General features: G+C 49.0%; 2 protein-coding genes across 2 annotated transcripts in view; one reads left to right on the top strand and one right to left on the bottom strand.

The window, feature by feature from the left end:
• Positions 1–24685, top strand: part of Rab37 (RAB37, member RAS oncogene family) — a 68107-nt gene that overhangs the window by 20407 nt on the left and 23015 nt on the right. The window lies entirely within an intron of this gene.
• On the bottom strand, positions 5155–21173 carry Cd300lf (CD300 molecule like family member f). Its single transcript, XM_032913164.1, is given in 8 exon segments — positions 5155–5813; positions 6173–6301; positions 7010–7038; positions 8984–9123; positions 12543–12672; positions 14277–14470; positions 14472–14616; positions 21017–21173. Coding segments are annotated over 8 exon segments (975 nt in total). The 5' UTR covers positions 21060–21173; the 3' UTR covers positions 5155–5648.

Raw genomic sequence — 24685 nt, 5'->3', positions numbered from 1 at the left:
AGCATGTTTCCTCTGCTTCCTGGCCACTACGATGCTGTCTGTTCTTCTTCACAAGCTTCAAAATCACAGGCTAAAGCAAATCCTCCCTCCCTCAACATGCTCTGCTCGGGCATTGGTCACTGTGGCAAGCTGGCATAGAAGGGGTGAGGGGCTGTCCACTAACAGGAGAAAAAAATGTAAGACTGAAGAAGAAGTCTGATCACATTGCTTCATAGGTAGCCAGAACGTTGCTTCATGTTAGGGAAGTTAGAACAAAGACAATGCAATCTATACACAGTTCTCTCAGGAAAAACATGGGCCCACCTCTCAGCAGAGTGAAAAAAGAAAGAAAAGGCCTTAGCTCTACATTCAAAACATCAGGAGAGAGACCGGGAGGATGGCTCAGCGGTTAGAGGCACTGGTTGCTCTTAAAGAGAACCCAAGATCAGTTCCCAGCACCCACACGGTGGTTCACAACCATCTGTCACTGCAGCTCCAGGGTACCCAACACTCTCTTCTGGTCTCTGCACACAGGTGCACATACAGGGACACACACATGCATACACACAAATAAATAACAATAAAGCTTTAAAATGTATCAGCGCATTGCTACAAGCTAGATGTTTGGAGTCAGAATAAAACATTTGAAAATACATGTATCTGTTTTGTGACTCCCTGGTGTAATAAACTTTCCACACATTGATCAAAACCAGTCCCAATTTCAGTGGACAAAAATGGACACACAAGCCTAATGTGTTAAACTATTTTTTTAAGGTGTCAGACCAAAGACTGGGGACAAAAGGTAGAGAGCTTGCCTACCATACACAAGGCCCCACATTCAATTCACAGCACGCACACACACACACACACACACACACACACACACAACCAAAAAACAAAAACCCCAACATTTATCTTTCTGTGTATCTGTCCATTCCTTTAAGAGAGGCTCTCTCTATGTAGCCCTGGATGGCATGGAACTTGTAGACCAGGTTCTCCTTGAACTCACAAGAGACAACACTTTCCTCAGCCTCCCGACCCCTGCTATTAAGAATGTTCGTCACCATGCTTGTCTTCAACCCAGCATTTATCTGAACTACACATCTTTTTAACCCCCTCAGATGACTCAAAAGAAAAGTTCTGCCCGTAACATGACGTAAACATGAAGCACACAAAGTTCCTAAAAGAAACAATCCAACACTTCCTAACTTTCAAAACACTTATTTATTTTATGTGTATGTGTGTGTATCTGACTTCATGTATGTACACTTATGCAGAAGCCTACACAGGTCAGAGTAGGGCATCAAACCCATTGGAACTGGAGTTACAGGCTACTGTGTGCTTTTCTGTGGGCACTGGGAACTGAACCCAGGTCCTCTGCAAGAGCAGCAAGTGTCGATAACCACTGAGCCACCTCTCCAGTCCCCTCCCAATTTACATCAAGTGGAATCTTTAAATATTAATAATTCAAAAGCCAAAGGAGGGGAACCCCGGCCACTTTGGATGAGGCTATAAATAAGCAGGCACTTGGCCAGAACCGAGCACCGCAGCCTCCTGGAGCCAATTCTAACACAATGCGTTTTCCTGGAACCCATACATTGGGTTGACAAACGCCACCCTCGCTCAGACCCCAGCAGCATTCCCTGACTTGCAGCAACGGTGCTGGCCAGCCACCCAAACATTCCCGCAAAGCCCTTGAGCAGCAGGATACGGCGGAGACAATGTCCAGATACAAATCAGTGCTGCTTACAAGAGTTTCCCTTCCAACCTCCCTTGCATGCTAGCTAGCTTGCTAGCTTCCAAAGCCTGTATAAGGCAATTGGAAGTTAGCAGAGCGTGGGCTGGCAAGGTGGCTCAAAGGGTAAAGACACTTGATGCCAAACCTGACAACTTGAGCTGAAACCCTGGAGCCCTTGTAGAGTTAGGGAAAGACAAGTGACCTCCCACAATTGGATTCTGACGTTGATACTGGTGCCATGACACATGTGCGATCCCTCCATACAAACATGCGCAAAGTAAGTACTGACGACTTACTATATGTTTAAAGAACACGCCATCTTCAACTCTGTGCATATGTGCGTGCATGTGTGTGAATGTGTGCATATGAGCGTGGTGTCCATGGGGACCAGAAGAGGGCGTCAGACACCCTGTAGCTGGTTACAGGTGATTGAGAGCAATCCAACTAGGGTTCTGGGAACCGAACTTAAGACCTGAAGAAGAAAGGTGCCTTCCCCTGTCCATGGAGCCGTCTCTAGAGCTCCCAGCAACTCACTATCTTTTAAAAAGAAAAGAAAAGAAGTAGTCCTAGCAAAACTATAAAATTACTAAATTCACTATAAGATTTTGTGTTTGGGCTGGGATTACAAAAAAAAAAAAAGTCCTCGAAAAGTGTTAAAAACAAAAGATCTACGGGGTTGGGGATTTAGCTTCAGTGGTAGAGCGCTTTTTAGGAAGGGTGGGCCCTGCCCGGGTCCCCAGCTCCAAAAAAAGAACCAAAAAAAAAAAAAAAAAAGATCTACGTTTCCTCCCAGCCCCCTGCTTCCAGAATGATGACTCTGAGGCTAATCATTTATTAATAAATGCCTAGACCATATGCCTTGGCTCGTTCTCTGACTTGCTCTTAACTTACTATCCTTTTTATTCTAACCTGGATCCTGCTATGTGACCGGTTTCCTCTCCTCATCTTATGACCATCTTCTTAAGAGTTCCTGGGGGCAAATCTCACCTTTATTCTATCCTGAGTTCAGCTACCTGCTGGCTTACAACGGTCTTCTCAGTGTTCCAGGGCTAATCTCTCCTTTCATTACATCCTAAACTCATCTATGTGGCTGGTTACCTCTGCTCAGCTCCCATGCTTCCAACCTCCTCTGTGTTCCCAGGTGAATCTTCTCACCCCTGACTATTTCCCAGAATTCTCTCTCTGCCGGATGCCCCGCCTCCTACTTCCTGCCTCAGCTCATTGGCCACAGGCTTTTTTTTTAATCGACAGATATGCTTATAACAGATTCTGTCTACACTCAAGCATGAGCTTTGCACATGTTAATGATGTGTTACAATGTCAAAAGTTTAGCCGGCCAGGTAGCCAGGAACCCCTGTTTTCAGCCTGTATCCATTGTTCAGAGATGAACTGATGCTGTTGGGTTCTTCTAGCCAAGCCAAACTGAGCAAGACACTAGGCTTCCCCCTATTCCAGACTTGAGTCTCGTTTTGTTTTTTTGAGACAAGGCTGGCCTATAACTCACAGAGTTTGGGCTGCCCCGCCCCCAGTACTGGGATTAAAGGTGTGTACTACCACATCTGGCCTCCTCCCTCCTTTGCATCAGAAGCTTCATAGCAATGTTGCTCACGAGGATCTGTGACCGCATGTAACACCAAAAAAGATGAATTCCTTGTTAAGCAGCATGGATGTAACTATTCGCGCAGTTTAGGGACAGACTACTTAAAATAAACCCAGAAATAAATGTGCTTTATGCACAGTAAATAAAGGTGGCACTTCAATGAACTGGTGCAAGGCTTTGACTGCTCCTTCCCTCCTTCCCCCCTCCCCTCTCTGCTGCCTCCAGTCTGTTCCGATTGGAGATCTGTATGTAGGAACTTCTTGCTCCATAAATCTCAAAACATCCTGGGTCGAAACAGTCTCACTCCAGACTTACCAGCCCAAATGGCCAACTCAATAGTCAGACTTGGTGCTAGAGAGATGGCTCAGCAGTTAAAAGCACGGACTGTTCTTCCAGAGGACCAGGATTCGATTCCCAGCACCCACATCGTGGCTCACAATCATCTGTAATTTCAGTCCCCGAGGATCCGATGCTGTCACTGTACATGCATGGTACAGTGTCAAGGACAGGTACGATCAGGCAAACACTCATACACATAAAATAAAAAGTAAATAAAATCTCGAGAAATAGAATAGTCACACTTGGGGGTCAGCAAGACGGTTTAGCTGGTGAAGTATTCGTTATGCAAGCCTTAAGGTCTGAGCACAAGGTGGAAAGAAAAACTGGTTCCTGCTTGTGTCCATTACTCGTGTACCCACCCATACAAATAAAGAAGGGCTAGCAAGTGACCTTCTTGAGAAGGGCACAGTATTTCTTTGTTAGTCTACTTTTCATTGCTCTGACAAAATATTGGGACTATAACTTAACTTTTAATTCATGACTTCCTGACTCGGTTGCCTTGAGCCTTTAGCTGGCACGAACATTGTGGCAAAGGAAAGCAACTCACTTCCCAACGACCAGGAAAAGGGAAAACAGGAGAGGCGTTCCCACATCGCCTTCAAAGGTAGACTCCTGGTGACGTCACTTCCTACCATTAAGCCCCGCCTTCTAAAGGTTCTGCTGACTCCCAAAACACCACAGACTGCGAATCAAGCCTTTAGCGCCTGATTTAGTGCGAGACGTTTCAGACCCAAACTGGAACATCTGGTAAGGAAAGAGAAGAGGCTGGTGCAGGATGGGTAGAGCAGAATGAGGGGGAGTAGATGGAGTTAGGGTTCACGAGGCAAGCAGGAGCCATGGGTTCCCTGGGGCCTCAAAGGCAGAGGAAGAAGCCTTGGCGGTTATAAGGAGGGAGCCATCAGCTCTGAGCTTTGAAAGGACTTCACTGGTTTCTGGGAGGAGCGTTAACTTGAGCAGAGGAAGAAAAGAAACCAGGCAGAGAAGAAATAGCTGCTCCGCCTAGGCCACAGCACCTCTTCTGAGGAGACAATCGCCAGGACCCCAGAATGAAGGCGCTAAGCCCCATATCTATAAATGCTGTATTCTAAACCAGGCGGTGGTGGTGCACACCTTAAATCCCAGCACTTGTGGGGCAGAAGCAGGCGGATCTCTGGGAGTCGGAGGCCAGCCTCGACTACAGAGCGTCTAGATCAGTCTATAGAGTTCCAGATCAGCCAGGACTATCTCAAAAAAACCGAAGGCAAGGAAATAAATGAAAACAATACAGCTTTATTCTTGTACAATTCTGAAAGTACACAGTCAATTCAACAACCCTAGCAGGACTAATGGCTCTAAGATGTCCCACCCAGGGGTCGGTCTGATACTTGTCTTGGTTGACTGCTGGACGCACAGCATCCTGGCTCCTGCTGTATCCCTCCACCTTCTGCTTCTGTTGTCGCCTCTCTCCATCCCCTCTCTCTCCCTCTCTCTCCTCTCCTCTATCTCCCTTCCTCTCCCCTCCCCCTCCCCCTTTTTCTCTGACTTGCTCTATTCCCCCTTAAAGGGACCCTTGTAGCTTTATATGGGGCCTACTTGGATAATAACAGACTTATCTCAAAATCCCTAACTTAAACACATATTTATCTGTCTTCCTTTGTAAGAATAATTCACAGATTTTGGGTATGAGGATGAAAATGTCCGGGAGGGGCACCCGTATGAATAACAATAAATAAAGGTTGGTTGCTATTATTATTGCCACCGTTATGAATTACACAGCATCCCTGAAGCAGCCTGCCTGGTACCTTCCAAGGTGCGTTGGCTCTATGTGGAGAGATGTGGAAGGAGCCTTAATTCACTGGGGCCCCCTGAGACTGAACTCCAAGCTCAAGGTAGAGCTGAAGACCATGAGAGATGAACGGTCAGAGTTTTAGTCGCCCGCCAGGCCTGGTAAAGAAGCAGGCACAGAGGCCGATGTGCAAACGCATGCTCCCGGGCTGCCTTCAGGGACCAAGATCAAGGCATGGGCCTCCTGATGCTGCTGTACTCTGTGGTCTCCTCTCCAAGGTTTGTCCTGGGACCGTGGGTGACAAGGCAGGCAGTGTTGCTGTAAGTAGGCTCCTGACCCAAGCTCGCCAAAGACAGAGCAGCGTATGAGATCTCCTCCCTAGGGAAGGGAGCCTAGGATACAGAAGGTCACAAAGTCAGAGGGGCTGAAGTGGCCACCCGGCCGGACGAGACAAGAGAATTCTCAGAGTCAGGTCTCCATGCTGGTAGGAACCCCAAATAACCTTCAGCCACACCACAACGGAGCCCCCAGCTCTGCCCCAGGAGAAGCACTTCCCATAGGATTGTGAGCCACTTGGGGCAGCCTGGGCTGCCAAGTCCTTGGGTTGAGATGTGGTGTGGAGAGACTCCTGAAGCTGCTCGCTCTGTTCAGACCCCACCCCCATCAGCTGTGTCCACGTGGCCGTGGGGTTCACTTTCCAAGGGAGCGAGGCGGCGGCAGGCTCGCATCTCCATGGCCCCACAGGACGTACCATGGTGACGTATTCCACTTCCTCTTGGTGGTCCTTGCCAGAGGAGGACATGGAGGAGCCCTTTTTCAAAGGGGAGGTTCTGGGCTGCTGCAGTGACAGGTTTGCATAACAGAGATCATCCTCCAGAGGCTGTACATGGGGTTTGGGGGGACACAAGATGTGAGTCACAGAATCAGCCTGTGGAAACAGATTCTACTTTCTCTGCTTTCCTGCGAGTGCCTCTCCTCCCCTCCGCCCCCACTCCCACCCCCACCCCACCTCCCGCCCCTCACCACCAGCTCCTTGTGCTCCCCATTCCCAGACCAATTGTGCTTCCCCAGTCTGGCTGTTTCCAGACCCTTCCTCCCCCTTCCTCTGTTTCTAGGCAACACACACACACACCACACACACACAGACACACACACACACAGACACGACACACAGACACACACACACAGACACACACACACACAACAGACACACACACACACACACACACACACACACTGTTTCTAGGCACACACACACACACACACACACACACACAGACACACACACACACACACACACACACAGACACACACACACACACAGACACACAGACACACAGACACACAGACACACAGCTGTTTCTAGGCAACACACACACACACACATAGACACACAGACACACACACACAGACACACACACACAGACACACACACACAGACACACCCACACACACACACAGGGAATCTGGATTCTTGGGTTATGTGGCTCATCTGAAACATTTGGACATTTGGCTCCAAAGAGGTGAAAAAACAAGGAAAAGAGGGAGAGAGAAGCCTGCTGGTCTCTTCGTCTGGCCTCTGGGACACTTTTACCTGCTCTGAGGGTGGTCCAGCAGCTAAAAGACAAAAAGGAAAGAAAAGCAATCTACAATTAGAGAGCCCATTCTTGAGACTTGTGAGGTCCCTACATGCAGGGAAGGGAAGGGGCGTGGTACAAATAAGGCCAGACCAGGGGTACGGTTTCAATTCTGACCCTTTGGGAAGCACAGTCTGCGACACCGGACATCTCTGAGATCAGTGCTCCGTTTCTCCGCCAGAGAGAGTGATCGGAACCTTTTTATTCATAGAATTGTACAAATGACCAGTGGGCGGCCCTGCCAGCTCCCAGCTCTCCTGAAGTTGAGATTCCCCCCTGCAGGATCCCGGGTTTCATTTGTAACTTCAGATATATTCTGATTATCCCTCTACCTGATGCATCCTTCAAGGCCACCTCAAGGTCATGCCCGTTCACTAGATACTGGACCACATAGTCCTCCTGTCACCACCCTGTCCCTCCTCCATCTAAATTCTACTTCATCTTCAGACGGGCTCTGAGCCACAGGGTGGCTGGCCCTGTCCCCTCCAGGTGCTTGGCCCTGCCTGACAGCTGAGTGTTCTGCCCCCAGCTAGGATGCCTGCACTGGGCCAGCACAGCGGGTACAAGGTTTTTTGAGGGGAGTGGGGAAAAGAGGGGTTGTTGGGTTTTGCTAGGTTTTTTTTCTACCCTTGACCCTCCTCCCTGCCCACAGCCCATGCCCAGCTCTGGAGACAAAAGAAGAAAGAAAGGATCGCCCTCTGTTTTTAGTATCAAACGACCTCACACCTAGGAATAGAGAGAATACTTAAACTTGGTGACAGTCGAGGCATCTGGGAGCAGAAAGGATGGATACTAAGCAGGGTCTGGGGCCAGCAAGATGGCTAGGTGGGTAAAGCTGCTTGCTGTGTAGCCTGACAGCCTGAGTTTAATTCTTGGAACCCGCATGATAGAAGGAGAAATCCAATTCCCTCAAGATGTCCTCTGATCTTCACACACGTGCTATGGCATGCACACATGGGTGCACGGGTGCGGGAGCGTAAACAAATACGTAATTTAATCTTTTTCTTTAAAAAAGTGCATGGTGGTGCACGCCTTTAATCCCAGCATTGGGAGGCAGAAGCTGTTGGATCTCTGGGAGTTTAAGGCTAGCCTGGTCTACGTGTTGAGTTCCAGGACAGCCTGAACTACAGTGAGATCCTGTCTTGCAATAAACAAAAGGTCTAATCTATCCTCTGAGACTGTAAGCCATCTAGGCTGGAGTTGGGGATGGAGTCTGGGTTGAGGTTTAGGGGGAGGGAACACCTCAGGCCGAGAGCATTCTGAGAAACAACCTACAATTACTTGAAAATGTGGAAGTGAAGCCAGACAGGAAAGGGCTTGGCTGACCTTGCGATCTCTGAGAAATCGTGTAATTCTGAGAGAAAGGGCTGCTCTTCCCTGTAAAGCAGGGGCACCCAGAACAAGTAGGTCAGCCTGGGATGGGACTGATGGGCAGAGAGGAGCCAAAGCTGGGGTCACATCGATGCTCCTGATGCCTGGAGTCACAATACTCAATCACACTCGGACTTGCTGTGTGTCCGAGTGTTTGTGTGCCTGTGTCTGTTACGTGCGTGTTTCCTTCTCCCATGTAAGCTCAGCACCTCCTCCACAACTGCATTTCCCTAGAATGGGCTGCTCTCCTAAAGCCATTGTTACCTCAGCCACCAAGGCCAAAATTAGGAAACACAGGAAGAGAAGCGGTCAGAGAGGAGCAGGTACAGAGTCAGCTACAGAGCAGGTAGCTGACTCCAGATTCTATACATGGGGTTCAAGCTCCAGCTGTCTGCTAACCTCTTGGACGGCCAGCTGTTGGTGGCCTTTCCAGCACAGCCTCTCCCAGACTATGTGGATGGATAGTCCCTCAGACCCCCTCTCAGAAGGCAGTGCTAGCCCTGAGCCCACACCACCATCCAACCAGCCCTAGCCTCAGGGTCAGGCACACTCACCTTTCTTCTGTCTCCTCACCATCCTCCAAGCAATGAGTGAGACCACCAGCAAGAGAAGCAACAGGGCTGCAGAGATGACTGGGAGGAGCACGCTGAGATCCAGAAACCCATTACCGTCGCCGACCCCACCACTGTCATACCTGGAGGGCAGGGGACATGTACACCTGAGCCTATGCTTTCCTTCTCTGAGCCCAACCCAGCCACCTGATAGCAGGGGATGGCCAAACACCTTACGGCCTACAGAACTCTGGTTTCCAGCCAGGGAACCCTCCTCATTCTGAGCACCTTCAAAGGCTGTGTGTGGAAGCTCAACAAGAACTGTAGAGCGAGGGCTGGAGAGATGGCTCAGTGGTTAAGAGCACTGACTGCTCTTCCAGAGGTCCTGAGTTCAATTCCCAGCAACCACATGGTGGCTCACAACCATCTGTAATGGGATTCAATGCCCTATTCTGGTGTGTCTGAAGAGAGTGACAGTATACATACGTTAGTTAAATAAAATAAATAAACAAATAAATAAATAAAATTTTTAAAAAGAAGAACTGTAGAGGGAGAGGCTTAAATCAGGCTTCCTGGAGCCTGTGCATGCCCTCTCTACAGACTGAAGAGTGTCTGTCAAAAGTTGTGTTTACCAAGAGTCTATGAGTATGACCTATGTGCACAGAGGGTCTTTGCAGATGTGACTGAGTTAAGGTAAAACCATCTGGACGAGGGTGGACCCCATCCAACGTCCATGATCCTTGTTTGAAATTTGGTTTGGATGTTTGTTTTTGTTTGACTTCTTGTTTTTGGTGTGTGGGTTGTTGGTGTGTTGGTTTGTTGGTTTTGGTTCCTTGAGGTAGAATCTCAGATAGCCCAGACTAACTTTAAACTCAATAGGTAGATGCCAGCCTGCCTCTGCTTCCCGGATGCTGGGATCACCAGTGTGCACCGCCACTCCTTACTAAGAGAGAAACTTGGACTGAACACACATAGAGAGAAGCCACATGACAGGGATAGGATTCCAGTGACACAGCTACAAGTCAAGAAACATCAGCATTGCTACCAACAGGGGCTGGGAGGGGATGGTAGTTTAGAGGGTTTGCTGTTCCTGCAGAGAACCCAGGTTCCATCCCCAGTACCTGCGCATGGAAGCTTACAACTGCCCAGTTCTGGGGGATCAGAAGATAGCAGCGTGGTTCACAGATATACATGCAGACAAGCGCTCATATACAGAAAACAAAAATAAATATTTTCAAATATATAAATTAAGAAATATCGCTACCAAATCTAGAGGCTAGAAGAAAGGCTTGGAACAAGTTGTCCCTTGGGAGCCTACAGAGGTGGCTGTATTTGAAGATAGATAGGGTCTCTGGGTGAGGTCACGGGGATGGGCTTTAATCTAATGCAAACGGGGTCCTTACAAGAAGAAACTGGGGGCAGGGAGATGGCCAAGTCAATGAAGTATTTGAATTACAAATATGAAGACCTGAGTTCAAGCCCTAGGACCCACATTGAAAAGCCAGATACGGTGGTATGCTCCTGCCATCTTGGTACTGAGGAAGTGGAGATGGGGGAGTCCCAGTCTAGACTACTTGGTGAGCTCCAGCCAGTGAGAGGCTCTAACAAACAAAGATGCACAGTGCCTGAGGAACAACACTGGAGGTTGTCTAGGCCACACACACACACACACACACACACACACACACACACACACACACACACATGAGGGGGGGACAATAACAAACAGAAGGAGAAGAGGAAAGTGAGCTACTACTTAAGAAGTCACTTGGAAGGCCACGAGTGTGGTTCCGTGGTCGAGTCCTTGCCTAGCATGTGTGAGGCCCTGAGTTCAGTCCTCAGAACTGCAAAACCCAAACAAACAAAAGCCTCAAGACAGAGGGCAAAACAGGGAGTAGGGTGATGGGGTTCGTGGTGGTAGAAAGAGTGGGCATCTTCTGTGAGGCTTTGTGGAAAGGTGCCATCAATAGCGGCCCTTGGGAAGAACTGAAAACAAAGCCAAGAGACTGGACAGATTACTCAGTGGTTAAGGGCACTAACTGCTCTGGTTGAGGACCTGGGTTTGGTTCCCAGCATCCATGTGGTGGTGACAACCATCTGTAACTCCAGTTCCAGGGGATATAACTCCCTCCTCTGACATCTGTGCACATCAGGCACGCACAGTAGAGCACAAACAAACACACAGGCAAAGCACTCCTACCCGTAAAATAGACTGATTCATTAACTCAAAGCAAATACGTGAAGGCAAAGTTATGGGGGCAAAGAGACCAAAAACTAAAAACAAGAAGAGACCTCTCAGATTCAAGAAAGTGCTTTGATTGCAGGTGTCTGGGCAGGTTACTAAAAAGTAAACCAGGTTCTGGCCTTGCTGTCAAAAAACCTCTATCCAAGATCTAGGGTCAAGATTCACTGGGAAGCCACCTAGGCTGTGTTTCCACTCCTGTAAAATGGGTACATTTGTATCTGTCCATTCCTCCTCCTGGGGTGATCCTAGGCAGGGTCAAAGAAGACGTCAGATGAGGGCTGAGGTGCAGTTCAGCTGGCAGAGTACTTGCCTGGCACGCATGAAGCCCTGAGTTCAATCCCTGGCAGGCACGAACTAGGTATGGGAGCAAGCAACTGGGATCCTAGCAAGCAGGAGACAGAGGCAGGAAGACCAGAAGCCCAAGGTCATCCTCAGCTACATCGTGTGTTCAAAGTCAGCCTGAACTGCAGGAAACTCTGTTAGGAGTCAGGGGTGATGAAGAAAAGAAAATGAGAGGAAGGGAGAGGAAAGGAAAGGAAGAGGTGGCTTAGTGACCTCAAGGAGCCACCAGAATCACCAATGTGCACGTGAGTGTGTGTGTGTGTGTGTGTGTGTGTGTGTGTGTGTGTGTGTCTGTGCACATGTGTGCAGTGCCCTCAGAGGCAATAGAGGGTGGATTCCCTGGAACTGGAGTTATAGATGGTTGTGACTACCACATGGCCGCTGGGAATCTACTATAAAAGCAGCTAGTGCTTCAAACCGCTGAGCCTCCTCTCTAGCCCCCTTAACAGTTGTTTGAAGAGCTCTAGGGGATCAAGTACTCCACAGTTCTCCATGGTCTCCTAGAATTTGGACCAAAAGCCATCCCTGTGGCCCTACAGCTCTGTGTCACACACACACACACACACACACACACACACACACACGCATACATGCACACAAGCATCCAGCCACACTACACACTATTCTTGCTGACTTCCCATCTCTCTCTCTCTCTATCTCTCTCTCTCTCTCTCTCTCTCTCTCTCTCTCTCTCTCTCTCTCTCTCACTGAGCACTATACTCATGTCTCTAGAACACAACACATGCCTACCAGAGAGAAACTAACTCCAGTTAAAGAAGGATGAGTGAATGAGCAAATGGACCAGCAAACCTACAAGCCACCCTCTGTTCCAGGATTAGGGCTCACTGGGAACTGAAGGCAAGCCGGGAGGGCCAGCATTTTGAACTATAAGAATAGAGTCTGAGACTTCAGAAAGTATTGGAAGAATTTGGCCTAACTGGGGTGCAGAAGACAGCAGCATCCAAAACGTCTTACCTGTTATCAGAGTAGTGGCTGGTCTGCGTTGAAGGCGTGCTGGTCTCTTTTACAGTGGTTGTCACTGTGAAGATGGTGGTGGTGGAGGTGGTGGTGGGCGTTGTTGGCACTGTAGTGGGTGCTTGGGTTGCTTGGCATGGGACAGATAAGAACACTAATCCAGCCACCCACTCACAGTGTGCACTTGCTCTAAGCCTGTGAGGGAGTGTGAGCCGTCCCAGCCGGATGACCCTGGAGCAAGGCTGCAGCAAGCGATTATAGCTGTTCTATAGTATCCTCTTGGTCTCTATGAGAGCCCAGAGATTCCGAGGCAGGTAGGGCTGGAACTAAGTCCAAGGAGGATGGTGAATAAGGACAGTTGAGGTCAACTGCTGTGACAGTGCCTCAGCCAGTGCCTCCCTCCAAGAGACGGGGAGCTTGAAGAGTTGCTAACATAACCTAGATTTGAAACTTCTAAGGCCAACAGCTAATATTGGAGCTAAAGAGATGCTGTTAAAAGCACACAATGTCCTTGTCGAGGACACAGGTTCAGTTCCCAGCACCCACCTGGTGGCTCACAACCATCCATAACTCCACTGATACCCTCTTCTGGACTCTGTGGTCACATGACACACATGGTACATATATATGTGTGGTGGAGAAAACACCCATATATATATAAACTAAATAAACATCTTTTAATAGTGAAGAAAAAGTCCTAAGAGTCAGGAGGACACATTGCTTGGGACAAATTACCAAGCTTCAGTAATGAGGGCAACCTTCTTCCAAGGGTCAGGGTTCAGCAAGTTAATGCAAGGTTTGCACCATAGTGAACTTCAGGGAGTCCTGGTAATGGTGGAAAGACTGCTCTCCTCTGCTACCTCTATGTTCCAAGTGCCCTGTGACCTGGTACTGCCTGTCTGAGGCTGGCTGTGCAGAACCCAAGAGAGAAACTACTCCAAGCTGATACACCAAGACCACTGAGCTGACACCACCACCACCACCACCACCACCACCACCATCACCACCAAGAGCTCTGCATTCTAGAAGGACTCTCAAAGAGAACATTATTAATGGGGATGAATGGGCTTCTTGGGACATTGCAGTCATCAGAAATGCAACTGTGTGTGAAGGTTTTCCAGTCCTTGCCAACTAGACCACAACGCCAGAACTAAGCTGGTACCATTTCCCTCAGGATAGATACAGAGGGACGGAGAGCAGCATCAGGTGAAGGCAGCACCCGGAGCTCCTCAGAGAGCAATGCAAACTTTCCATGGAACTCAAGGACAGCATCGGCAGGAACTAGAAGTGGTATCTCTGGCCTATGAGCTGGAGATGGGAACAACCACCCTGTCCTGTCCTGGAAATAGACTCAAGATGGAGCAGTGCAGTGAAGAGGAGGGGAAAGTGCATGGAATCTCCGGGCTGCTTCTCCAGAGTCCAGGGTTCGATTCGATTCCCAGCACCTACATGGTGACTCGCAGCTGTCTGTAACTCCAGTTCCAGCGGGTTTGGCACCCTTACACAGACATGCATGCAAGCAAAACAACTGTGCACATAGAAGAAATAAATAAGTATTTGAAGAGAGAGAGAGAGAGAGAGAGAGAGAGAGAGAGAGAGAGAGAGAGAGACCTGTCTCTTCTAATATGGGACTACAGGACTCTGCTTCCCCCACAGCTCTATTGAGTGACAGCTAATTCCTGAGAGCTGAGAGACCAGAAAGGGCACTTAAAGAGATGTTCACACACCTCTTACCTGGCTCAATGCCCACACGAACTTTAAACATGAGATCATATCCAGACTTTGTAATTCCACACCAGTAAACGTCAGCATCGCTCATCCTCAGGTCCTCCATGGTCACTGTGAAGATGAAGTTTGTCTGGTTGTCCCTGATGGACACACAGTTCTCCTTCACCAACTGTTCTGGTTTATTGGTTTGAATGAAAACTCACAGGTCTCCAACTAGCTCCTTGGCACCAGAACTCCCCGTAATCCTTCCAGCATGAGGCATACTGGCACTGCACTGTCAGGGAGCCCTGCTCGTAACTGCTCACCTCCTTTGGTCCTGTGAGTAAATCCTGAGCAGTGGAGCAGCCTGGAAAACACAAGCACACGGATCACTGATCTCCTGCTCTAAGGGCGGGGCACAGTACCAATTCCAAAAGCATCTTTAATTGAATAGTGATCAAAGGACAGACACCTCTTCTCTGAGACAGGCTGCCTGCCATCCCTCAACATCCTGCTGGGTCAGAGGAGCCAGGAAAATTCTGGAGAAAACATTTAGAGCCAAGCATGGTGGCACAGGCTTTAATTACCGTACTTAGTAGAAAAAGAAAAAAAAAAGTGGGCAAATGTCTCTAAGTTCAGGGCCAGCCTAGCCTACATAGCAAATTCCAACATGGCCAGGACTACATAGAGACCCTAGTGTGGACGAGACCGTGGCTTCCATCTCTAACACCTCCCCCCCACACACATAAACGACACTCAGGTGTGGTGTTGCACACACCTAAACTCATCAGTCAGGAGGCTGAAGCAGGAGGACCATGAATTTAAAGCTAGCCTGGACTACAGAGTGAGACTCTGACTCAAAAATCAGTTACTCCCTGCAATGTGTGTGTGTGTGTGTGCGCGTGTGCATGAGAGTGTGGTGTGAGTATGTGTGTGTATGTGTGTGTGCTTTCGTGTGCATGTGTGTGTGTGCATGTGTGTGCGCACACACGTGTGTGTCTGTGTGTGCATGTGCATGTGCGTGTGCATGTGTGTGTGATGTGTGGGTGGAATCACACGCATGCTTGATGCATGAGGCTGAGTGAATATCCAAACAGCAGAGGAAGACTCAGGTACCCTGTTCTATTCTGCCTCATACTTTTTTTTGAGATTTATTTATTTTTAAAAGAATTACTTAATTTATTAATTTTATTTATATGAGTCCACTGTAGCTGTCCTCAGACACACCAGAAGAGGGCATCAGATCCCATTACAGATGGTTGTGAGCCACCATGTGGTTGCTGGGAATTGAACTCAGGACCTCTGGAAGAGCAGTCAGTGCTCTTAACCGCTGAGCCATCTCTCCAATCTCTCCAGCCCCTTTAAGATTTACTTTTATTTTATGTGTATGGGTGTTTTGCCTGCCCGTATGTCTGTGTGCCACATGAATGCCTGGTGCACCCTCAGAGGCAGAAGATCCATGGGACTTGGAGTTACAGATGATTGTGACCCACTGTGGGGCTGCTGACAAACCTGAGTCCTCTGTAAGAACGAGTGCTTTTTTTTTTTTTTTTTTTCTCCATCTTTATTAACTTGAGTATTTCTTATTTACTTTAGCCACCCTTTCCGGTTTCCAGGCCAACATCCCCTAGCCCCTTTCCCCTTCTGAGGGTGTCTCCCCATCCTCCCCCATGCCCTCCCCCAACAATCCCATTCACTGGGGCTATGCTTCTGGCCCAGGGCAAGCCCCACTAGGATCCATCCCTGTTCTGGAGCCCTTCACCATGTAGTCTTTGGGTGACTTACAAGCTCTGGGGTTGGCATTGTTGTTCAGCAGCCCCAAGCTTTTCAGTCCTTTTCTCTGATTCCTTCAATGGGGTCCCGTTCTCAGTTCAATGGTTTGGGGCTGGCATTGGCTATGTAACCCATGTCCTCTTGCTCATCCATCTTAGTGACTGTATATGGGCTACCAACCAAGCCATCATTCTAAACTTTCCAGTACAAAAAGCCTACATCTCTCACCTGCGTGAACTATGCTGACCAGGCCCCAGCAATCCATCCCTGTCTCTAATGATCCCCACAGCCACAGCTGCACTGGGGAGGAGAGAGGCTCAGTGACTGAAACATCCATCATCTTTCCATTACAGGACAGGGATTCTTATATGGGCTGTTGCTGGAGGTCTCAGTGGGCTCCTATAGTCGCCCACCTTGGCTGAATGACTCTGGTTTCTGTATTCCGTGGCCTCTCACACACAGGTCCCATTGTCTGCATGAACTGCGTGGGTGCATTTCCCAAACAGACAAACTCCTGATTTCCAGATGGATTTTTCCATTCTGTTCCCTTGACCTTCGTGCCCATCCCATTCTGGTTTCATGCTGTCCTGCCCCGGAGTTTTCTTGACAGTGAGAGGGGTTTCTTCTGCTTTCTCACCTTGGAAAGATTCGGGCTAACACTGAAATGTTCCTTTGTGAGAATAATTTTTGGGAGCTAGCAAGATGGTTCAGTGGGCCACCAAGCCTGATGACCTGAGTTTGATCCCTGGGACCTACATGGTGGAAGGAGAGAATGTACTCCCGAAAGTTGTCCTGTGATGTCCTCATGCAAGGCCACCGGCAGGAATGCACACAGCACACACATGCACAAATAAGGGAAAGGAGGAGGAAGGTAGCTTAGCATTTATGAAATATCCTTCAACTGATCTATGCTGAGCCCGTGCTTTCCTTACGTCTGCCGTCTGTCCTTATGCTGCAGTTTTCTACTCAGTAATTGCTTCCTTCCCTCTGTCTTTATCAAAGAAGTTCTGAGGTTGAGCTGGGGCACGTGTTAGCCTTTTGTTGTTGTCTCTATGATAAAATATCAGGCAGAATCAACCTGAGACGTGAAGGGTTCTTCTGACTCATCACAGCAGGGAGGAGGGGACAAGCAAGTGACTTACATCCTGACAATCAGGAAGAAGAGCGGTGAGGGCTGAGAGAGATAGCATAGAGAGAAGCGGGAAAGAAAGAGAAGGAGGAGGCAAGGAAGAAGGGGAGGAGGAGAAGAGGAGGAGGAAGTGGAGGAGAAGAGCAAAAGGAGGAGAAAGAGGAAGAGAAAGTGGAGGAGGAAGGAGAAGAGGAGGACTAGGAGAGGAAGACAAGGAGGAAGTGGAGGAAAAGAGCAAAAGGAAGAGGAAGTGGAGGAGGAGGAGAGGAAGAGGAGGAGGAATGTGAGAGAGAGAGAGAGAGAGAGAGAGAGAGAGAGAGAGAGAGAGAGAGAGAGGAGAGAGAGGGGAGGGAGAGAGGGGAGGGAGAGAGGGGGGCTGTACCAACTGTCATTTTCCCCTTATCCCATCTGGCTTCCCAGCCTGTTGAACGGTACTGCCCATATCAGCATGGGTCTCCCCAGTAGTTGATCCTTGGGAAACGCCCTCACAGACACACTTCAGAGGAGAGGTATGGTTTCCTAACCTCATGGGCATGTATCAACCCATTGTACGCTAACTGCTTACAATGTTATCACCTTACTTTCTAAGTTAATTTCCCATCCGAGTAGTTTTCTCCCTATTTCCTTGAGATTGCTACATGTTATCGTTTTCTGGGTTACCTTGTTAGCAAACCTCGTTCCAAAACTAGCAAGGTGGCTCATTGGGTAAAGGTGCCTGCTACTAAAACTGACCAGCTGAGTTCAATCCCCAGAACACACACACACACACACACACACACACACACACACACACTAAATAAAGGTAAGATAACAACAAAAACCTGTGCTCCAAGCATAGTTGGTGACACATGCCTACAGTCTTAACACTGCTAGAACCCAATGTGACCTATGCAGCTAGTTCAAGGACAGCCTGGGCTACATAGGGAAACCTTGTCTCAAAAAAAAGAAGAAGAAGAAGAAAAAGAAAGAAGGAAGAAAGAGGAGGAGGAGGAAGAAGAAAGAAGAAGGAAGGAGGAAGAAGGAGAAGGAGGGAGAAGGAGAAGAAGAAGAAGAAGAAGAAGAAGAAGAAGAAGAAGAAGAAGAAGAAGAAGAAGAAGAAGAAGAAGAAGGAAGAAGAAGAAGAGAAGGAGAAGGAGAAGAAGGCAGAAACATTGGGACCAACAACTCGCTTGGTAGAGTGCCCTCTTGGTGAACATGAGGCCCCGGGTTCAATTCTCCCAGGATGGAGGAAGATTAATGAACACTCGAGTGTTGATGAATGGAGGCATATTTAGAGCTCAGGATTTATCTTGTTCTGCCTTTAAAACTGATACATAATCCACATGCCGTAAATTTAACTCATTGAGCACACCCAGCTCAGTGGGTTTTAGAGCAGTCACAGCTTCATGACTACCTCTGCTGTCTAATCCCAGAACTTTTTTTTTCTGTCATCAGCATAAAGAGCTGTCTCACACTAGTGACAGTCTCCCTGCCTTCTCACCACTAACACTTATCTACTTCCTGGCCCCATGGACTCATCTACTCTGCACATGTCATAAGGCCGGCATCATATAGTATACAGTGGTATTCTGCCTTCTTCCTCCTGGCATCTGCTTTCGAATTCCATCCATATTGTCTGTGTCCCTGTGTACTTCGGTGTGGTGTTCCACTGCATGACCTAACCGTGGACCCAAGTGGGTCAAACCTTGAGATTGTTCACACCTTTTAATAACCTCTCTCTCTCTCTCTCTCTCTCTCTCTCTCTCTCTCTCTCTCTCTCTCTCTCAGTCAGGGTCTTACTATCCCTACATTTCTTTTCTTTTTTTATGTGTATATGTGTATGACTATGTGCTTCGGGTATGTGCACATGACTACAGGTTCTCATGAAGCCCAAAAGGGACATCAGAGCTGGAGTGACAGGTGATTGTGAAAAACTCAGCACTGGGTGCTGGGAATTGAACTTGGGTCCTCTGGGGAAAGAAAAAAAAAAAAAAGCGAGCCTTCTTAATTGCTGAGTCATCTCTTCAGCCCTCAGGTCTAACTAACTAGGAAATGTCCAACAGGGAAAGCTGAATGCTGAATAACGCACTTCGCTACAAGATTCTAGAGCCCTGAGAAGCGGCTGCTTTAAGGGTATGAAATTGAAAGCCCTCGGCTAAAAATATTTCAAGCCAAGAGGAGAAGCTGGAGGGCACAGTGGAAACCACCAGAGTAAAAGCAAGAAAAGGGGTTGGGGATTTAGCTCAGTGGTAGAGCGCTTGCCTAGCAAGCGCAAGGCCCTGGTTGGTCCCCAGTTCTGGGGAAGAAAGCAAGAAAAGCCCTTCAGCAGTGTAACTCAGCATGCCCTAGAGCAGTGGTTCTCAACCTTCCTAACACCACCACCCTTGAAAACAGTTCCTCATGCTGTGGTGACCCCCCCTTTCCTCCCCACACACACACAATAAAATGATTTTCATTGCTACTTCGTAGTTTTGCTACCGTTATGAATCACAATGTAAATATTCCTAGAGACTGAGGGTTTGACCCACAGGTTGAGAACCCCTGCACTAGAGTATCTGCACACCCATTTACACTGGAGCACGAGCCCCGATAACCGAGCCACGGAGAAAAGTCCATTGATAAAGGAGACGACGCATAAATCCACAATTGTGCCTGCAGGAAAACACATTGACCTGGAGACCGTCTTGTTAAAGAGAATAGGCCACATTCAGAAAGACAGAGATCACATGTTTTCTTTTTCTCCTGCACAAACTCCAGATTTTTTTTTTACAAAAAAAAAAAAAAACAAACAAACATGGAAACAAAACAGAAGAGGGTATTTACAGAAAGGAAGGCAACCAGTAGACATGGGGGAGAAGACGAGAGAAGACAATTATCTAAGTACATGATGTGCACACGCAGAAAACAAAATGGCACGAAGAACTCATGATTTTTTTTGTGCAATTTATTTCGAGACAGGGTCTCAGCCTGCACCCTGACTAGCCTGGAACCTGCTATGTAGACCAGGCTGTCCCTTAAACTCACAGAAAGTCACCTGCCTCTGTCTTCCAAATGAAGAGAGAGATTATTTGAAATCAAAACTGTATCCGTCCACTTACAGCTACATCCGTTCAAGCGTCAAACGTCATGGCACAGCCTATAATCCCAGTACCAGAAAAACCTCTTCCGCGGTCTAACTCGCCAGGCACTAAAGCAGTGGTTCTCAACCTTCCTAACACCGCGACCCTTGAAAACAGTTCCTCATGTTGTGGTGACCCCTCAGCCATAAAATCATTTTTGTTGCTACTTCATAATTGTTATGAGTCGTGTTGTGAATATTTTTGGAGGTAGACTCGGAGGCAGGAGGATCACTAGTTAGAGAGCCGGCCTTGGCTACGTAGGGAGCCCCCCTCCCCAAATCTCAAAACACAAGAAGCCCTCTTCTGCCTTAAAAGCCAAGCAGTCAGCCCTCTATCTGTGGCCTTGTCTCCTGCCTTTCAGTCCTCGGCCACTTCTGATAGCGCCTTCTCTCACAGCTGCCATGAATCACCCCTCCATCAGTTCTGAGTAGCAGAACTCTTTTATTCCTTCAGCGACCAGCTCCCATAATCATTTCTTCCCTCAAAGCCTTCCCTCCCTGGCTGGAATACAATCACACAATGACAGTCCAGTCCCATCAGACATTCTCCTGAGCAACCAGGACTCTCCTGGCCCCACAAAGACCAGTGGGGCTCACCAATGTGTCTGTTTTAAATATAACCGGTCCCACAATAGTCCAGAACTGTGCCTAGGACGGGGTTTAAGAGCTCAATATTTCTGCCGCAGAGGCACCACAAGAATGGGGTGGTGAATGGATGGCCTCTTCTTGCTGGGCAACCACTTCCTTTGGTTGCCTGAGTTTGCTCACCTGAGATCCAGAAGAGAAAGAGAGCCAGAAATGACAAATGCATCTTCTCTCACCGGATCACCTTGGGGGAGCCTGCCAGCAAGAGCAGGCTACATGCTCCACTCCTGAGTCTCCTGGGTCTCTGATTTCCCTCACTCTCACTCTGTTACTTCCTCCTTTAGCCACTTCCCGCTGGCAAATAAAACCAAAAGAGGAAGGAGGTAGGGTGAGAGAAGTGTAATGCAAGAAGTTCGGACTTGTGAAAAGGCCTTTGAGAAACTTCACCCTCCTCGGCACTGCAGTGACTTCTCTGGAAAGAGAACTGGGGCCTCCTACCCTTTACATGCAGGTCCGCTAATTCTGGATGGCTTCAGCTAGAGCTAGAGTTGATGGAGGCCAGAACTTCAATAGGCTGAGGGGTGCCAAGAAGAGAGGCTCTAGAACAGACTGGAGTGGGGAGAGCTGAGGGCGCTGAGGAGGTGTCAAAAGCCAGCCTTGGGGTTGGGGATTTAGCTCAGTGGTAGGGCGCTTGCCTAGCAAGTGCAAGGCCCTGGGTTCAGTCCCCAGCTCTGAAAAAAAAAGAAAAGAAAAAAAAAAAAGCCAGCCTTATCATGGGTGGCAGGCGCAGCTGTAATCCAAGAATTTAAGAGGCAGAAACAGGGGGATTCAAAGTTTGACTTGAAGCTGAGCTACGTGGTAAGTTCCAGACTAGCCTGGGCTACATAGTGATACCTGGCTAAGAGGAGGGGAGGAAGTAGTGCTCAGCTCTTGCCTAACATAAGGGTGTCTGACCCTCAGCACCTCTACCCGTTACAAAATTACAAAGAGAGGGGCTCAGGATGTATGAGCAGGGATCTACATACCCACAGGGCTCTGCTTTGAGAGCACTCTTGTTGATCTGCCCCAGACTACTGGGTAATAGATATGGAGTTAACCTGTATTCCCCAGAAATTTAGTGAGCATCCCAGGGCCATCCCCCCACCTCCCACCCCGCTGCAGGAAGCCAGCTTGCTATTCGTGACTTCTACCCTCCATCCCACACCCTCCCCTCCTCACAGTAACCACTTGTCCAAATAAGAAAAAAAGGAAGGCCAGCCTTGATGGTCACTCCTCATTCTGACAGTGTGGTTTCCATCCCACACACAGCCTTTCCAGCAAGGTAGGGTTGCTTTGGGTAGGAGCCATAGACATGGGTGCTCTCAGCCCTGGCTGACGGGGAGGGGGGAGGCATGCTGGAGGACTGTTTACACTGCAAACACCAGCCTCTGAGGAGCCACAGTTTTTCCAGGATGTAGCCAGAGAAGGCCACTTGATTTACATCTCTCTAGGCCCATAAAGGAATGCCAACAAGGGTGCAGGAGCCTTTTACTCACGCTGTGGGTCAAACAGGTTTCTTCCCAGGGTGCAGCAAGAGAGGCGTCCATCTCCTCCCCCACAACATGTAGATGCCTTTCAGGGGAGTGGTCAACAGACTAGGGAAACCCTGAAAACAATGGGGACATGCTCATGGAGGGTCTAGGACTGACTGAGCAGAGGTAGAAAGAGGGGAAAAATAAAAAGCAGAGCTGCCTGACAGACAGGAGTCAATGACCAGATCCTTTGATCCTGGTCCTCTCAAACTGGACCATCCAAGATGGAGGACCACCCTATGAATCAGGAACACTGACTAATCCAAGCCTCTGTGAATTATAGAGAGACTGCCTCTTAAACAGGGGGCCTCTGGATTCTGAGAGGCCCATTGGAGACCCCAGATACAGCTGGGTCATTGATTTCTCCATAACTCAGTTACCCCACCCCCACCCCACCCAGGCTGCCATGTCCCCATTGGTGAAACAGGGCATTGAAGCCATTCATAGTGGTGCACACCTGAAGGTCAGCAATTCAAGGCCAGTCTCAACTACATAGTCAGTTCCAGGCTAGACATGAGCTCCTGTAGAACAGAACACCGAAGACTCTCCCTTTCCCAAAGCACTATGTGTGTTCAAAGTGTGTGTGTGCACGTGTGCACATTGTGTGTATTATTTGTGGAGAGAGCTGTGTACACACGTATAGTGCCTGTATGTGATATGCAATGCTATGCGTACATGCGTCCATCCATGTGTGTGCATATGTGCACGTGTGTTTGTGTGCATCTGTGTGCTATCCATAGGGGTAAATAAATAAGTAAGCAAACGCAACTTTAAAAGGAAAAAAAATAGACTATGGTGACCAATAGCCAAAAGCTGGGGCTGGAGAGATACCTTAGCAGTTAAAACCACATACTGCCCTGCAGAAAACCCAGGTTCAGTTCCCAGCACCTACAATGGCTCACTTGTAACTGCAACTCGAGGGGACCCAAGGCCCTCTTCTGGCCTTCCTGGGCACCTGCACTCACGTGTACTACCCATACACAGACATAGAGAGACATACAAAATTAAAAATAGGGGGCAGAGGGATGGTTCAGTGTTTAAAAGAGCACAGTGCTCTTCCAGGAGACTGAGATTGGCTCCCAGTGTCATGTCAGACAGCTCACAACCATCTATTATCCAAGCTCCAAGGACTCTAATGTACTCTTCTGGATTTCACAAACACATGTAGCAATCACACATGTGCACATGCGCACACACACACACATACATGCACATAAATTACAATAATAAATCATGTTTTGGTTTTTGTTTGTTGAGACAGGGTTTCTCTGTGTGGCCCTGGCTGTCCTGGAACTCACTCTGTAGACCAGGCTGGCCTTGAACTCAGAGATCTGTCTGCCTCTGCCTCAGCAGTGCTGGGGTTAAAGGAGCCACCCCACCTTTGCCACCACCCACCACCACCACCACCCACCACCCACCACCACCACCACCACCACCACCACCACCACCACCACCACCACCACCACCATCACCACCACCACCACCCACCACCACCACCACCACCATCACCACCACCACCACCACCACCACCATCACCACCACCACCACCATCACCACCATCACCACCACCACCACCACCACCACCACCACCACCACCACCACCACCACCACCACCACCACCACCACCACCACCACCACCACCACCACCACCACCACCACCACCACCACCACCACCACCACCACCACCACCCCCACCACCATCACCACCACCATCACCACCACCATCACCACCACCACCACCACCATCACCACCACCCCCCCCCCACCACCACCACCCCCCCCACCACCACCCACCACCACCACCACCACCACCACCACCACCACCACCACACCACCACCACCACCACCACCACCACCACCACCACCACCACCACCACACCACCACCACCACCACCACCACCACCACCACCACCACCACCACCACCACCACACCACCACCACCACCCACCACCACCACCACCACCACCACCATCACCACCACCACCATCACCACCATCACCACCACCACCACCACCATCACCACCATCACCACCATCACCATCACCACCACCACCACCGTCGCCACTATCACCATCACCACCACCCTATAATAATAAATCTTTAAAAACCCACAGAATTGCCCTGCAGTAATGAGAAGCAACTGTCAGTCACACTTTCTCAAACTTGTTCCCCGAATCCTGACCTTGCTTGGCCTTGGGGTCCCTGCCTTCCTGCTTCTATTCCCAGCTGCACTTAGTAGAGCTTCTAGAACTTTGTCCTATGGTCGCTGAAGCTGAGTTGT

The sequence above is a fragment of the Rattus rattus genome, chromosome 9 (genome assembly GCF_011064425.1).
Source record: "Rattus rattus isolate New Zealand chromosome 9, Rrattus_CSIRO_v1, whole genome shotgun sequence".
In the NCBI taxonomy this organism is placed as follows: Eukaryota; Metazoa; Chordata; class Mammalia; order Rodentia; family Muridae; genus Rattus; species Rattus rattus.
Note: the sequence above shows the minus strand (reverse complement) of the source record. Positions and strands in the feature narration are given on the sequence as shown.